The sequence below is a fragment of the Cetorhinus maximus genome, chromosome 20 (assembly GCF_964194155.1).
Source record: "Cetorhinus maximus chromosome 20, sCetMax3.hap1.1, whole genome shotgun sequence".
Taxonomy (NCBI): domain Eukaryota; kingdom Metazoa; phylum Chordata; class Chondrichthyes; order Lamniformes; family Cetorhinidae; genus Cetorhinus; species Cetorhinus maximus.
The window spans coordinates 69,048,809-69,067,001 of NC_135898.1; the positions used below are offsets into that span (position 1 = coordinate 69,048,809).

An 18,193-nucleotide genomic window follows, 5' to 3' on the forward strand; every position below is an offset into this window, starting at 1 on the left:
TGTGAGTTATTTGCAGAACGTTTGTGTGCCCAAATTAATGTATTTGCTGAAAGAAATGTGATTTTTTAAAAATACAAAACTGTATGAACGTCATTAGTCAAATGCACTACTAACGAAAATAAGCTATGCATATTTATTCCTGAGAAAGCTAATTAAGGAACAACATGTGCCAGCATTAATTTACACTGTATACTTTAGCAGACTATAAAGCCAAAACATGTCAAAACACATCTACTGATATACGTTGAAAAGGAAAGAAATGTAAATATAGATGATCTGAAAAAGAACATTTCTAAAGGATGGTATTATAAATGTTCACATCAAGATGGAACTGACAAATGAAATATTTTGACATTTGCCTGACATGTATTTTATTACAGTTTTCCCATTACCTAAAGAGAAAACAGCTTTTGCTTCACCACACTTGACAAAGTATTACATGTTGGCATTGCTGAACACTCATAAAATGTTTAATTTGCTCATCACTAGTATATGGATAATTTACTTATTATTGGTTTAACAGTCTTAATATTGTAGCACCAAGTGACATTACAACTGTGAAGCCTTAACTGCTCAAGAACCAGAAAATATAAGTTGAGACAAACAAAGAGACCGCACTCCTGAGCTTTCCAAGAAGTGTATCATATCGGACCTCTGTGGAGTTTGAATTTACACCAGTTAAGTTTAAATTTCCCATGGAAGATGTCACATTGAGATTATCAATTGAAAAATAGTGAAGTTAGGTCAGATAAGAGGTCAACAAACTGATGTTTAAGAAATATTTGTAGCAGAGTGAAAGGTTTATTTCAATGCTGTAAACTAAACGCTTCTGATTTTTTAATGTTAGAATAGTTTTTGTAGTCCATTTCTACTTGCTTTTATTATGCATATTTAAAAATGCTCCAAACTTTATGCCAGTCTGTCTAAACATAGTCTTCACACTTTAGTAATTATTTGATAACTTTATTAGAACTAACTTGGATTTTTCTTTAGGTACAAGACAAGCCTTTGAGATCACAAAAAAGTCCCTTCTGTAGGTCAAACCTATATCCTAAATATATTTGCACTTGAATACAGAAACTGTATCTTCAAATTTAAATAAAACTGAAATTAAACTATTAAAGCTGTGTATGAAAAATTTAAAAGGTGCACAGAGCAATAGTACTATTAAAAATAAAACACTCAAAGTTCATGGTGACATGCATTATCTTAACCATTTAAAGAAAAAGAATTTAAAAAAACATAATTAGAAAATGACCTCAATTGTTTTGCTGGTCTTCCTTATATTTATATAAGCACATATTTCAACACATATTCTGAGACCTCATATTAAATTACTGAAAAAGTAATTCACAGACAAGAAATACTTTAATTAAATATCGTGTAAAATGAACAGTTTTTTATACAGTTAAATATCTGAAAAATGTACAGATAAAACAATCTTACTGTAATTTTCTTAACAGTTATTTCTACCATGTAGTGAAGCTTTAAGATTGAAGACAAGGAAGCAATGAGTGCATTGACTAATTAATCTAAAACACAAAAAACATACTGCAGTAATGATGAATCTTGCAATTTTTTTCCACATGTACATGACTTCCTTTTGGAACAAGATCCTCAGATATAAGAAAAATCTCTGAGACATTTCCATGTAAGTATGTTGTATGAAGTTATCACAGAGTAAATGTGTTGCACATTCAACACTTGTGATACATTTTTATTTTACTTTCGAATTAAATAAAATAACTGTTACTAATGTGCATTTTGCCCAGAATGACAATATATGATCCCCATTATGATTTGACCTCCAATGCTGCTGTAGTTTGCAAAGCATATTGCATGCTGCTTTAGCAAATCACGCAGTGCGATGCAAAGGCACAAAAATGGTCACAAGATGTACCTATTTTCTGTCTTTGCAAACAGATTGGGCACTGTCAGGCATGAAACATTGGAAAAGAAACTTCCACTTTCAGACACGGCAGTACAGGACTTCTAGTCTGACAACTTGCAGGGTACAACAGAGTGGAGGCTTGCAGGGGTTTGGAATAAGTGTTTGTACAAAGTTTTGTGCTTTTTACACCATAGATCATCCTTGACAGCTGCAGTGATGATTATCAATTGTGGTGTAAACCAATGACAGAGTGGCACCAAAGTTACTGTCAAGAACTCCAATGTTAAGGCATCAGAGAAGTCTTTCTGTATTTAATTGTCATATGTTTAATCAAACATCAGTTTACCAGATGAACTGAAGTTTCCATTTTGACTTTAGGCCTCCAAATTTTTCCAGTAAATACATTTTTACTATGTGGCAAATTCATGGGTGGCAGTTAAAAATGAATATTACATTCTAAATAATTTACAACCACAAATTGGATCATCCTTCTGTGGCTGCTGCACATGCACGTTTTCTACTATTATTCATTACAGCCATGTGGCACAAACAATTCCTTTTGACTATACAACAACAGTTTTATTCAAAATTATTTGTTCAGTTAACTTAAAAATTATATAAAAATAAACAATGAATTTGATTTTTCTCAAATAAAAAAATGGACGGAAGGTCTGAACAAATCAACAGATTCTGGTAGTAAAAATGAAACATAAGGACAAAGCAATTTTATAAAATGAAATAGATGAAGGCAAATGTTCTTGGCTTAATGCTCCTTAGGCATCACAATACCTGGCCGTGACAAACAAATACATACAAGATAAAATAAAATGAAGGAAAGCAATATACAAAATTTCAAAGATAAATACAATATTTATATTGGTATGTTACAAAAAATTGCTCAGTGACTGTGTTTATGTGAAAGAAAGTGTAGCAATGAAGAATAGGACTTTTTTTACTCCTTACTAACTTCATAAGGAATAAAACCTCTCTCCTTAATATTAAGTGGATCTGAAAAATTCAAGACAAGTGTATAAATATTTAGCTACAACTTTGGCAAAATCACAAAATTCTACAATATTTTATAACCACATACAAAACACATTAGGGAGAAGGATCTAGAAGTCAAAGGACAACTTTCTGGTACAAGGAACATAGACTTCACAGTAGCCTAAGAATGCAATAGTATACAGTGCTAGCAAAAGTTGAAAAAACATTGCAGATCACACTTGTTAACAGGAAGCTCTAGCAGTGGAAGTATATTCTTTACCAACAGACAGTAGCTTTTGTATCTCCGTCAGTGTGCTTGTTGAAGGCAAGAGAAGAATTTTTGCAATATCAAAGTTACAATTTCTAACTACAATAAGTTACAAAGTTCAGTTTTTTAAGATGAATTTAAGCATGATAAATTTTCCCCTAGCCCTCCATAAGTCCCCATTTCTTAAATCATACATTTAGTCTTCTCCTTCCAGTTCAATGGCTTATACCTCCTTGGCCCCTTACTCACCCCCAACAAAAATTATTTCACATTATAGAGATACACAACCATTGTGAATCTAAATATAGTACTGAAAAATGTTCTGCTTGAGGAATATTTCAACAGTGTTTCATGATAATCAAAATGGTGCATCCACAAAGTTTCTCCCAACACATAGCAAGAACTAGACATAGCCAAGACGTCATCTGAAACTTTATACAAAATAGGCATTGCTTTTTTTGTTTCTTCAAGATAGAGAAATGTGAAAATATGAGAAAGTTCTGTTAATAAAATGAAATTGTTCATGAAGAATTAAGTTGCTTGCAAGTCATTTCCTAATGGTTTGAGTAAATTCAGTGAGTAATAATGTATTTTTTGTTCTTAACAGTAGAAGGATCTGTTGTTTTTTTTTCTCTCATTGTTGCTCATACTTTTTCTAACAGCATCTTCTGATGTAATGAACTTGTCCCCTGAAGTTCATCCTCGGAAGCTTGGTGTTTCTCTAGGTAAACAAGTGTGGTCTTACATTGGTGGGACTACAAGTCCAGACATACCTAAAAGGAAAGAAACAGAAACTCTATTAGCAACCTATCAGTGTGTAAACAGTATTAGCTCTAAATATAACTTAAGCTCTGAAATGCTAGTTGTACCAGCAAGGTACTGAATTGAAGTCCAAGCTTTGTGGTATGCAGCTGTTTAGTATGGCTCATGCAGGTCCAGACTAAAAAAACTGAAATGTGCTTTTTAACAAGACATTCTACAAAGACTTCACTTTTAAAAGAGGAACATTCTGACATTTTAGGTGAACAGCATACTGCCTACCACATGTGTGATATTTCTCTTAGCGTTTTGTTAATGGCAAACAGTGGTCCAGACTCCCTGGAGGCTGCCTCTGCTGACAGGTGAGAAACAACATGGTCAGTTCTGGTAACGTCAGACAGGACCAACTCACTCAGTAGTCAAGGACCAGACACTTCTCGGGTTCCTTAAATTGAAATCTTAGCAACCTTGCCTCTTTTCTCCCAGCACTTTGACTTTAGCTGGGGACCTCAATTTTTGCTTTCTGTTAATTGCATTTTATCATAACAACTGTGTTACCAGGCCAGCGGCTGCCTGAGATCAAAAGTCTCCAATACTTCAATCTGCCATGTGCAATGCACAGAACACTTACATTTCTTATTTTCTGTCAAATTGTTCGTTTTTTAACTTTATGCCCTAGACCTACAAACAAGGCATGTCACCGATAATTAAGACTTTCCATGGAAATATTAATAATATTGGAATGTGCATTTCTTAACATACCATCAGTATTAATTTCATTCAGGTTCATTTATGCCAGTGTTATCCATTATGTTTAGTTCTCACAATTATGAATCAAAGTCTAAGAAAGTAGCATGATAATAGCTAACAAAAGTTAAAGTGTCATACAGGACTGTTAACATTCAGGTATTCTTCATGTATTCTCCTGATATTTTCAGCACAAATAATCAGTAATTTACTTAATGTTTAAATAATATTTCTGCGTTACTTTGGAAGTTGAAGAAAAACACCATTAGCAAATAATTTCATAAGAAATTATACTAAAGTTGCATGTTACCAGAGGAAGTCTGATCTATTTATTTGTTCAACATTTTTTCAAAGTCATTTCAGTTACTAGAAAGTGGTTATTATAACCAGGTGTGAGCCATACTTGCATCATATCTGCAAATGATTCAAACATGGAGACTGCACACATTTGTCAGCCTAGTGAAGGCAAATGCCAGACTCTGAAGAATATCAAATTAACCTACAGGTATTACTGACATAGGAGTCATTTCACCTTCTGAATTATATTTGCCAGGTTCAAGACTGTGCACAATGTTGAAGTCATGCCTAATTTCACTCTGAAGAATTTTTCTTGTCGATTGTGTAAGTGCATGAAACAAAATCAAGCTGCAGTGATATGTGTGAAGTTCACCAATTTATTTGATTTCAAAATGGCTCCTAAAGAGTACAAGTATAGTATCAGGATACTAATGCATTCATTTCTTATCCATTTCTATAGAGCTCCATCACATGCTTAGAAACAAAACATAGAAAGCTGAAACCTTGACAAGGACTATAGAAGCACACATACTCTGATTACAAAACAAAGTGCATCTGGCCGCAGTCCGGCTTCAAAGTATTTGTGTATTACTGGCTTCATTAGATAATCGATTAACCAGTGCAGACTATACAATTGCAATAATTTTTGCTTTTCTCATTGGGAAAGATGTTGTGAATTTTAATGTGTATTATTGTATGGGATGAGCATGCCTGAAGGTGGATCAGGAAATGAAGGATACTAGCTCACCTTGAAGTCCATTTCCATTTGCACTGGTGCAAGATGGTGGAGGAGAGGCTTGAGGCCTGACAACAGGAGCAAATGCACTCTTTTGTTTCACTGCAGAGATGACATTGGCAGGTGAGAATGAGAAAATGCCGTGTGTACTGCTACAGTTTGAAGGGAGGGTGACCGAAGAGGCTGCCATGGTAGGGCTTGACGGCACTACTGCAATAAAGCAAAAATAATCAGGCTGAGACTTTGGTTTGCACCACACACAAGGAGTAGTAGAGAAGGCCTTTAAAACAATTTTAGATTTATTACAAAATTTTAGAAATAAAAATGTCCCAGCTAGGCCACTCTATGGATAATAGGCAAACTCTTTTGTGATGAACTTTTTGTCATACACGTACATAGCAAATGTATTCTCAATCAGTTATGACTTGGAACCCACACATCTAATGCTCAATGAAGTTTGAGTTTATTAATTATTTGTGTCCAGCCTCCAGAGTCACCCTTCCTTTTATCCAGCAGCTGACTTCTCACAAAAATAAAATGTTACATTTTTAATGCAAGCATTTATTCAATATAAAACTGCACATGGAGCCACTGCTTGTATATTACTGGTAAAGCAGACACTTACTGCCATAGGGAGAGTTGGCTGATGAACCGTTCAGAAATCCAGGAGAGCCTGGTACTCCCAGGTTGGTCATTGCAGCATTACCATATCCATTCATGCTGTTGCTGACTGTGTTATAATTGGACTGCTGAGGGGTGCTGCTGGGAACGTATCCACGCGGGGAGACGCTACTTGTGTTACGGCTGTACCCTACTGTAAAACAAAATTTACATTCCAATATTTGAAAACTTCCTTTAGAAAAACTATCGATCGTAGCGCCGACTTGCCAACTATGATCGTGCTTTGCAAGAAGTTAAAAGTGAATCTGTTGAAAGGTTACTTTGGCTCTTAAAAGAAGTTTCCCGTTAACTATGACAAATGCGGCGTAGGTAGATGATGCAGGTTAGCTTTAAAACTGACTGACGGGCTTTTTATAAAAGAGACAGTTTGATTAAAAAAATATAAGTCTACCACATCTTAGTGTAATATTTCCACAATAAGATTGCATAAAGTTATGACTTAGCTTTGAGATTAATTTGCCAAGATGAGTTCAATAAATGTTATATTAAAATATCAAGTTGAGTGGCTGCAGCCTTATGCTGTGCAGTTGACACTTTCTGATAAGCAGCAGAATTCCTTTTTCCTCGTTGATATAGCATACAGAAGATTTTTTCAATCATACGCTGTCAGCTGCTCTCACATTCAGCTATAGTAGTAATTATCAACAAGCCCGATTCACTGACTGAAGCAATAGCGAGAATGAACTTTTAGCCTTTGAAGTGCCGCAAAATGCCATATCCAGCAAGAAGGAGCATGTTTATTACATTCATATAACATTTAAAATTCCATCTCAGGGAAATCTTCATTAAAGAGCGTTTTTTCGTAACGCTCATTTCAATTGTTGAAAGTAAGCTTCAAGTTATGAAGCATAATCATATTTTTAATCATTATCATGCATAACAATAATTTTTCTTGATCAACCCAGCAGGTTATACATAGATAAACAATGATCATGCCACAATCACTGATTCTTCAGTAAGGATATCATCATATATCAATAACATAAAACATCTTGTCTACTACAAAGAGTAAAATGAAAGACCATAACACAATATCATCAACTTCATGTAAATATTATAATCATAACTATGTGAGTGGTTTCCAAGTTGCAAGTGATAGTTATAAACCATAACAGTAAGATTATATCATCCAAACCAATTACAATATTATTATCTGATAATCACTTCCAGGCACCTACTATCATGTATTTACCATTATAATTTGGCCAGTTGTGCTACACGTGTATTTAGTTTTGAAATCAGTTTAGAAACTAAAGATAAATCATACACCATTTCAACTGGGGACGGGTGGGGAGGCGATGGTGGGAAATGGGCTTGTATAGCAAACTAAATCAAATAGTATTGTTCATAATAGGGTAAGGTAGTATTATCATACAGTTATTAATTAAGTTCCATTAAATGTCTTGTTCAGGGGTATTATACACAATATTATTTAACCACTTAACCTAAAAAATGAGGTACTAGGAATGTGGGACTTCAGTTATGTGGTAAGACTAGAAAAGCTGGAATTGTTCTCCTAAGAGCAGAGGAGGTTAAAGGAAGATTCAATAGAGATGTTCAAAATCATAGAGGAAATAAGGAGAAAGTTTCCAGTGGTGGGAGAGTTGGTAACCAGAGGACACAGGTTGAAGGTAATTGGCAAAAGAAACAGAGGTGAGTTGAGGAGACTTTGTAGGTTATGATCATTAATGTACTGCCTGAAAGGTTGGTGGAAGCAGATTCAATAGTAACATCCCAAAGGGAACTGAATAAATACTTGAAAAGAAAAAAAAATTGCAGGGCCGTGGGGAGAAGGCAGGAAATAGATTTGGGGCAGAATTTTGCCCTTGTCAGGCGGGCTTGGCGGGGGGCGGGCAGGGGCTGTCAGGAAGCCGCCCGCCGCCCGCTATCAGGGCCGGACTGCGATTTCACGCTGGCGGGCCAATTAATGCCCGCTCAGCGGGAAACACGAGCGGCAGGGCTGAGCGCTGCCTGTGCGGGCGGGGGGAGAAGGGCAAGCGCGAACTTCAGACAAGCGCACGAGTGCCGCTTGAAAATCTCCCTGAGGCAGCTCCGTGCCTCAGGGAGATGAACAGTTTTCAAAAAAAATAATAAAGGTTTTAAAAATGTTATAAAACATGTCCCCTCATGTGATCCTGTCCCATGAGCAGGGACATGTTATAAATGAAATGTAAAATGTTTTATTTTATTTTTATTTGTTCTTGGAAACCTCATCCCGCCCGTGGATGAGGTTTCCTAAAAAGTGTTTTCGCCTGCCCGCCAACCGTGAGGTTGGATGGGCAGCGAAAAATTTAAGTTAACTATCTTCTTAAGGGCCTTAATAGGCTTTTTAATTGTCGGCGGGCGCGCTGCCGATTCCCTCGTGCACCTGCCGACCAAAGTATCGCGTGACTGCGCGTTGACGTCGGGACGCTTGGCCGAAGTCAACGCGCATCATTTTGCGCTCAAGCTGGTCAGGCGCATGGCTGCCCGCCGAGGTAAAAGTTCTGCCACTGGTTGCATGGCTCTTTTGGATAGACAGCTCAGGGACAATGGGCTGAACGCCCTCCTTCAGGTGTCGTGTCATTCTCTGATTCTATGGATAGACGACGCAAAACTGCACTAAGCAACAAAAAAAATGCTTTCCAAATTTTCTGCAGTTTGTTGGTAATCATGCGAATCACTTTACTATGATGAAAAACTAAACAATGCCAGTCAATTCCAACATGTGACAGAGCTGAGCTGTAAGTTATAACTCCAAGATTTACTACAAAGTGAAAATAACTAAAGAAAGGATAACGTATGTTTGATGTAGTGGGAAAAACCTATGGGTAGATTTTTGGGTCCTCCCCCACGGTGTGTTTAGTGGCAGGGAGGTATTTAATTGGATGGGAGGGTGGCAGGTGGGAACCCCACCACCTTCCTGCCTCCACCCCGATTAAATCCAGGGCAGAAGGCTCATAGATGGCCTTCCTGCCCTGCAGCCAATTGAGGACTTTAAGTGGGAAATTAAGGCCCCCACTTTAGGGCCTCATTACTCCGCTGCTGGTATTAATCGAGGGGTGGATGCAGGCTCACCATGTGGGCAGCACAACAAGCAAATCCTGATGTGTGCTGAAAGGCTCCCGGGGGTGGTGGGGTGGTGGTATCCCTTGTTCAAAGACACTGATCAAGCGACCCAGCTTCGGGAAGCAGGGGGGACTGCTAAGAGCCACCCACTTGCTTTGGAGCTGACCCCCATTTCTCCCCCTCCTCCGCAAACCCCTCCCTGCGAAACCCTCTCCTTCCGTCACTCACCCATGCGTGGTTCCCTCATCGATCCGAGGCCTCAGGTGGGTGTTGGACTGGCAGCAGCCACTGCCTCCCCTGTGTCACTGCTGAATGGCCAGCAGCTCTCAGCAGGTGGGACTTCTGCTGCCAGGGTCCTTGTTCCTAGGTGAAAGTCCACCACCGGCCTGTCGCAAGCTATCACAAGATTCTGCCCTACCTTTCAAAACAATGGGCGAGCTTTATGGTCTAGGTGCTGGGCCCCTCCACCAACTGAGTGGCAATCCAATCCCACTGCAGCCTTTCTGAGACCCCCCACCATCCCCTTTGCCCTGATTTATTGCCAATCAGGCAATTACCCGTTGGACGAAGGGGTCTTCAGGGCAGATGTCTGCCCCAAAAGCTGCGGGCCAATCAGAGGCTAGCAGCTCTCCAGTATTGGCAGCTCCACCGGGAGCAGTGGCCACTGCCAGTACTGAAGTAGGTCCAGGCTAGAGATTGTTGGTGGAGCCCTGCAGGAAAGGTAGTTGAGGCAGGATCGCCTTGGCCAGTCAGGAGGGCCCTGACGAGGGTGAAGGGCAGGGAGGAAGGGGAGTTATTTAAAGGGACGGTGGGGTCTTCATGTGGGAGCAGCCCTTGCCGTTCGAGGGTCTCTCCATTGGGTACAGGTGCCCAAGTAGAAGGGAACGTTCCCCCACCACCACCAGGGTTTACCTGGTGGGTTGCCTACATGGCCTCCACTCACTGCTGGTAGAAGTGGCCTCTGGGCAGGAAGGCCACCCTTGACCCAAACAACCCCAACCATTTTTTGTGGGAGTCGGGAAAGCAATGAGGTCCACAACCTGTGCCCTCCTGCCTAATTATATGTCCCTCGCACCTCCTAGGGAGCATTAAATTTCACCCGATTTTTTCTTTGAAAGCAATAAAGCTGCAACCTCAGTGTTACTCTGAAATTCACTACCATAACGTTATATTGTGTTCTTATGAAGACATGAATTTAGAGAATGAATGCAAAGATTTTGAAGATGGAGCTCATGAACTTCTTTAAAGGGAACAGAAGCAGCTGACATAATGTCTGGCATTAAAATGTCCCACATACATGTATTTACTTTGGCATTAAATGTCATTCATGAACAGTTTAAATGTTCAGAAGAAAACTACTTATAGTCAATCATTTTCTGTGAAAATGTATTCCAGTCATGAGGGAAGGCTAATGATTCTTACATGATATTATTGTTTGTGAGCTAGCAGAGCTTCAAACCCTTGGATAAATTCTGCATTTAAGTTTCCCATTCACGACCTTCTCTTTAATTTTAAATTATATTATATATTTTTTTTTTGTTTTCTCACTGAATTGGATTGTTTAACACATTTTACGTTCATGCATGTTTTGCATAACTATTGATTAAAAGAACATTTTCTCCGCTTCCTACACAATAAGAGGAACAGATGTATAACTATTTGAAACAGCAGCATAGTATTTTACGTAAGCACTTTATGCAGGCAGTGAAATTCACTACAATGCCAAGTAAACAAAGGGGGATCCAGTAGCAGTGTCAAACAACGACCAAGGAGATTAATTAGGTAAAGGGCTTTGAAGTATTACTGAGGTCTCTAAAGTCAATGTTGGACAGGACTTGTTAGACACTGAAGGCAAAACGGCTGTTGTAAGGACTTATCTCCAGCACGCTAACATACCTTGGTCATTACCCTGTGATGACTCTGACACATTGACTGCTAGCTGGCTGCTGAAAGAATTCACTCCCATCATACCACTGTGAGCTGGGGTGTTGCCGAGAGTGGGAAGCTGGTTGTGATTACGTGGCACACTGTACAGAGCTTCAGCAATATCAGCTGCTCGTTTGAGAATTATCTCCTGGAAATTAGATCGAATATTAGACATATGCATAATAGTGATGTGTTTCAAATACAAAAGGAAAAGTTAGGCAGCTTACATTTCAAGATAAAATTAGTGTTTATTTATAGTTGTTTTCACAGCATCTTTCTTGATGATTTATACTGCATGTATTTGCTGTTGTGGAGATTTTCTTCCAAACCAGTGCATAGCACACACTGTATTTCACAATGGGCTCAAAACTAATCTCTAAATGTGAATCGTCTCAGCAAAAGGGACTTGCTGTGAAAAACAAATAAATGGTTTAGCTCTACCCTGAAAGCAGGGCATTGCATCAAGCTGCCCAGCAGCTGAATGTTCAAAATAACAAACAAATAAAAATACAGTGAAATCCCCTTATATGGCATTGCTGGGAACCTGAAGAAAATGTTAATATTTTCAAATTTGCATATCTACAATTGAGCGAATACGTTGCAATTTAGAAAGTGCACATATACACTCGAACCGTATTTTTAAAAAACTGGAAGCATTAATCAATCAGACTCTAGTAATAATTTAATGGCTGCTGATCATTTTGTTAAATTTTATAATATATCTCTTTGTAATATCAGAAGTCAGATCAGGAATGCTATAGTTTGATGTTGCAATTTACAACTACATTCTTGTTTTGAATTCTGCAGGCTATTGAAAGCAACTTACCTGTATAGTAACAGATAGTACCCATTAAATACACAAACGTTATTTTGCACAAACTGAATTTGCATCCAGGCATTCAAATTACAGCAACCCCAAATACTATGAAATGTGAGGAATTACCCACCTTAAAAAAATTATATTCAGCTTATCGAAGTGTTTTTTTCACGAATGTATGGTTTAATATGTCTTGTCTACTTTGACTGTAAAACTAATTGGTAAAGAATCCCTCAACGGGACTTTTGGGATAGAGGTTTATCCCTTAATTCATTAGTATGGTTCCCATCAAAAGACCAAATGCTGCAGTTTACTTTTAAATATGAAGTATTATTATAGGAAAGTTGATTGATTTGAATGGTCAATGTATAAGATGCACATTGATATTTCCTTATCGACTGGTCAAACAGAAGTTGAAACCATTGTAGAAGAGTCATTTCCTCAACATCACTTTAGCCAGAACTGACACTGTGGATACATTTCATCATCTCTCTAATTCACATTCAAGAACTAAAATGATTGTAATACATACATGTATATATAAAATAAAGAGGTTTGGGAATGTGCTTTGCAGCAGTAACAAACTGAGGAATCTGATATTATTAATAAACTACAAAGCTTCATTTTGATGCTTTATGATGTAATCTGGGTCTCTTGATGTATTACTGACTTGTAATAAACACATAGTTAAGCTATTCTATACGGCCTGCTGAATAATTTATCTCCTTGCAACACGTTGCTTATTCTTAACTTACCTGGTTGTTGTGTGGCATTCCATATAGGGCCTCTACTAAATCAGCTGCTCTCTTCAGTAATACTTCCTAAAGCAAATCAAACGTGAAATAAAATTAACGAGTGGAAGTATAATACATTGATAGTTCCAATTTATCTTTGCAAGCCCAATAGATAGATATACGGTGACGCTTACAATCAGAAAGATGTCTCCCAAATTAAGATCAGTAAATAAGGCAGTTCAAATTCACTAATGTAACTATTTTGAAAACACGGATCTCAATAAGACTGCCTCCTGTTACATGCTTTAGTCTCTAGCTAAGATGCTGAATTAAGGAAAAGTAAGCCTGAGTTTTAATGATGTAGCCTTGTGGGTATTTAACAAACAAACACATACCGGTAGTAGATATGAAAGGTACAGGCATCACATCTGGCTGCTAATTCCTAGGACTTTAGTAGTGAAGAACAATGAGCAATTTTCCATATCTTAATTAAACTGGCTGAGTCTTCAAAGACAACATCTCACCCCTAATTCATGCCCCAAATTTGCAAGAGGGTTCAATGCTTATTCCTCTTTATTCTGAACAATGAAGTGAATTAACTTAGGTTAATCTAGTTCTTTCATAATGACATTAAGAAATTTTTCAATTAACCTCTTTGACTGCATGTTGTAAAGGACTTCATAAATGACTTCACATCCAGAGATTGTAGAGTACTTATGCCTGAGGGTACGGATGAACTGAATTTTGTCTTATCCCTGTCTGAATTCCTCTTTTTAGTTTTACAGTTGCATGGACTAATTCACAATTTAACTCTTTTAATGAAGAAAACATGCCATATACAATTTTACACTTTCACTGTTCTATGGAAAACAAACTGCCATGACCAAATGATAGCTTTTCCAATTAAAGGCTTACATTAATATAAAAAAACAAAAATTGACCTCTTGCAAAATAGCATAAGAGCTGTCTCTGGTGCTGACACTTAGTATTTATTTATTTTTATTCTTTATTTTAACCTTTTCATGTAAATAGACTTCAGCTGACTGAAACAAAAATAATACACTGGGTGCCTTCTACCATCAAATTTATACTAGCATTTCAAAGGACAACGTGTGTGTTTGTAGCACTAACCATGGCTCAATGTGTCTTTCATCTCTAAGAGCAAACCCATCCTTTATTTATCAAGATTAATCACTGTAGGCATCACTTCTTGCGCATGCCATACGTTTATAGGAACAGCATTTAATATAGAAAGTTACCGGATGGATGGCTCGTACAATGGGCATTTACCTCTGAAATTGGTGTCTATGCTTGATGTTGCATGCATCTAGTTTGCATACAAATAAAGAATTATACTTGTCATGAAGCAGGTACAATCAATGAAAGGCACAGCTGTCTTAATCAGGTTTCATCAGCAAGAGCAGCTCTCTCTGAGTAAGATAAAGTGTTTTTCAGAGGTGTTAATAATTACTCATAATCTCTCCTATCATATTGCAAGATTTTTACATGCTTTTCAATTTTAAGCAACGATTAAAGCAATTAAGATGGGTACATTTACCAGCTATTTTTCATTCCCAGAAAATATCCTACACCTACTTGTCCATATGGTACTTTGCAACTGGAACATAAGGATAGTTTAGGAAAATTATGTGCACTCTCATCACTAATCTGTCTATTACTGGATAGTATCTTAACTAATGAACCCTACTTCCAGCACTGCTCTTGAGAGGTGATGTAGTCATATTACAGACAGACAAAAAGTGGAACCCAATCAGTCAAGGATATTCTGAACAAGTTTGTTTTGCAACAATATGCCTAGCTGATGCACACAGCCTCATGCTGTGAATACGATTAGTGGGGAATGGTGGCTGAAAAGCATTTCAATGAAAATCTCTAAACCTTAGCCATAAGTGTAATTGGCTGCTTTTCAATAGGACATAACAGACTTCAAGTTAAATGGAAACTATTAAACCTCAAATGATTTCAGCAGTTGTTTCACAATGAGTGTACAATTTTATTATTGTGAGCATTCATACTTGTACTCTGGTCTGAAACAGTTCGAATATACATGATTATTCACATGCCCGATCACCTAGAATAGCATATATCATCACAGTTAAAAAAGGTAACCAAGGTGATGTTGCTGCAGGTGCTAATGTCATTATAAAACTGTAAAGCAATTATTCTGTTAGTTCTTGCCTCAGGTTATGAATACAATGAAGAGTGTAGAACCATTAGATGTAGCTACTTCAAAAACGCAAGGAACGAAGATGAATTTTAATGCTTGGGTAATTGCTCAACATGGATGCATTCCAAATAAATTTTTGTATATTAGACAAAGGAAAACATAATAGACTTGTGTTTGCCCCTAGAAATGGGGTGGGGGGGGAGGGGGGGGTGGGGGTGGTGGAGATGAAATGCATGCAATTAATTATGCTCGAAAAATCATCCTTTGCTTACTCACTTTAGATTAAATATAATTTGTCAAGGCAGACTAGAATACATAATTTATTTTTCTATCTTCTGCCTGTTAAAATATTACATATTGTAGACCTAAATTATGCAATCTTAGAATAAGCCTTAAGAAGAATGAGAGTTCTTTGGCGCTGTTCACTTAAAAGCTCCACCTTTCAATCTTTGTTTTTAGCACATGAATGCCTTTTCTTATTGCTTTGTTTTCACTGGATTTGTGTATAACATTTGCCTATTTGTGCCACTCCCATAGGGTCAGTCAGCTTATTTTTGATGTTGTCTAAAATTAGGAGGTAAACTTCAATTCAGCCCAACTTCTTGTCACTATAGCAACATTATTAGTGTATGTCCAAAGCAATACATGCAGAAAGTATTGGCTTTCTGTCGCAGTACAATTATCCGTCAAACCACGTGCATTACGGATCTTCAAAAAAATTGCTGAAAAAAAATCAATATTGTGGTAATATTATCAACTCCAGGGTGAAGTCATGGTGGAGGGAGCTCTCTCCACTGCTCAGCATTATTGAGATACACAATTCACATTCTCAGAACTGTATCTCTTATTTCTGTTATTTTGCACTGTTTGTAATGCTTAGTGGTGATTTTTTTTTTATCCCAGTTCTTGTTTCATTTAAAATATACGTTGGGGCCAATTGCTATTTTACTTGGAAGCCGCTATGACCCTTGCAAACCAACCTCAGACGGCTGGCTTAACAATGATGAATCGCTTGGCAGTTTAATTTACATGCCGCTGAACTCCACATTTGGGTCCATTAGAACAAAATCAAATATTTATGTTGTTTATTGAAACTGCTAGATTTCATCTTATCCAGTGATCGTTTTGTGTGAAGCCTGAACAATACTGTTTCACCTGAATTAAAAGAGCTAAGTAATGCAGCACTTGTGGGTGTACGCTAACTGGCCTGTCATGTTCTAAGCCTGTAAAAAATACACATGCTAAATCTTGCGACAAGCTTTACTAGTGCTAGGAGAAATACTTTATCCCTTTGTTTTTGATCAGCCACACAGCAGTTTGTAAAATTGCAAAACAGGAAATGTGATGTAGGGGCACAGATGCTGAAAGGCATTCAAGTTATTTTCAATTAGAAAATGCAGATAAACTTTGCAAGGATGAAATTCCAACCTTTTTTCTCAATATTAACATTATAAAATTTACCCCAGCCTTTTTTTAAAGGGTAGTAAACAAGTTACAAAAGCAAAATATTGTGGGTGCTGGAAATCTGAAATCAAAACAGGAAGTGCTGAAATACTCAGCAGGTCAGGCAGCATCTATGGAGAGAGAAACAGAGTTAGTGTTTCAGGTCAATGACCTTTCACCAGTTCTGACAATAGGTCATCAACCTGAAACATTTATTTTTGTCTCCGCAGATGCTGTCTAACCTGCTGAGTATTTCCAGCATTTTCTGTTTAGAAAATTAATTATTTAGATTTCATGTGGGACTGATTACAGTACATTACAAACTGTGGCTATAAACTGTGGCTATAAAGTTAATGCTGTACAGTGATGGCTGAAAAGTCAAAGTTTTTTTTAAAAACTCGTCTTTTCTACTAAACATCAAAAGTGCCCTTGGTGCAGTACCTGTAGCAACTCACAATAAACTGATCAGTCTTAACACTGCAAATGTTTAAGTATGAAAAACAGAAATTAAATACTGTGTTATTAACTCTGTTCATCAACTGTACCAAATATAAATGAAAATTGTAAATTTCATTTAACTTTAATGCTGAAAACATGAAATGAAAATGAAAAGACTTTTACTTGAGTTCATTGCATGTATAGATACTAACATTTCCTCTTTTGAAATTAAATGAGAATGGATTCAATATTAATGTGTGGTCTTCATTTGTTAGTCTGCCAGGACATGGACTTATGACAAAAGCTTTGTCAACAAAAGATTAAACTAAATCAAGCTTCAGAAAATGAAAGGAAAACAAGAGTCAAATAATCATAGATCAGAATGGAGCGGCTTAGATAAAAATCACTATGGCCTACTGGAGTGGAAAATGTTTAATTGAACTATTTCACAATGCATAAAGTTCACATTCTTGCTGCTGAATTGAAAAAACATTTCCAGTTACATATGTTCTCTGTCCTGGAACAGGTATCTAGCAGCTTCCCTCGTCAATTTATTTTCTCCCCCCATTGTTACTGATTGATTTTATACATGTTGATGCTGTAAGTACTAATTCACAAAATAATTACTTTATTCAAAAAACATTCTGCAAGTTGCCATTCCTGAATGCATGGATACTGACCTTTGGTAACCTTTCAGGATCACCTGGATGCCTGGGAATGACTTTCTGCAACCGCTGGAATCCATAATCTATGGTTGGTTCATTTAAAGCTGCAAAAATTCAGAAGAATTCATTTAATTTAAAAGATATCCAGATTTAAACAGTTATTTATCCTCATTACCACTAGCACTGAGAGTGGTCTTTCCTTTCAACAGGTCAAAACAGAGTTTGGAAGAGATTCTTACAATTAAGTTACATTTTCCATTGCAAAAAAAGCTGATCACTTCAAATATTGTTTAAATTGTAAGATTCAAACAGCAACTTCAATCTTATTTTACACTTTAATTGGCTTTTTAACAATAATCTGAATGATTTTTTCCAAATCGCATGTTTTTCTTTTAACCCAATGTATTTCTAACCCAATTCAGAACATATTTCCTTCAGTTAAATAGTGTGATAAATCCTTTCACACTGAATCATGGAATTGGTTCTGTGGTAACACAGTTGTAGGTCTTGGGACTATATGCAGCAATCACAGCAGTCATGATGTGATGTCTGCATCATGGGCCACTTC

At 37.2% G+C, this 18,193-nt stretch overlaps 1 protein-coding gene across 8 annotated transcripts in view; it reads right to left on the reverse strand.

Moving 5' to 3' along the window:
• Positions 1-1,349: 1,349 nt before the first annotated feature.
• ebf3a (EBF transcription factor 3a) overlaps positions 1,350-18,193 on the reverse strand; it is a 138,024-nt gene continuing 121,180 nt past the window's right edge. For 4 of the 8 annotated variants that reach the window (XM_078564888.1, XM_078564889.1, XM_078564890.1 and 1 more), the window contains 6 exons: positions 17,641-17,729; positions 12,913-12,978; positions 11,311-11,488; positions 6,311-6,499; positions 5,698-5,895; positions 1,350-3,919 (listed from right to left, as the gene is read on the reverse strand). In XM_078564888.1, coding sequence (XP_078421014.1) covers positions 3,888-3,919; positions 5,698-5,895; positions 6,311-6,499; positions 11,311-11,488; positions 12,913-12,978; positions 17,641-17,729 — 752 coding nt within the window. In that variant the 3' untranslated portion in view covers positions 1,350-3,887. The remainder of the gene's footprint in view (positions 3,920-5,697; positions 5,896-6,310; positions 6,500-11,310; positions 11,489-12,912; positions 12,979-17,640; positions 17,730-18,193) is intronic. The other 4 variants (XM_078564892.1, XM_078564891.1, XM_078564894.1 and 1 more) reach the window with 2 other exon arrangements.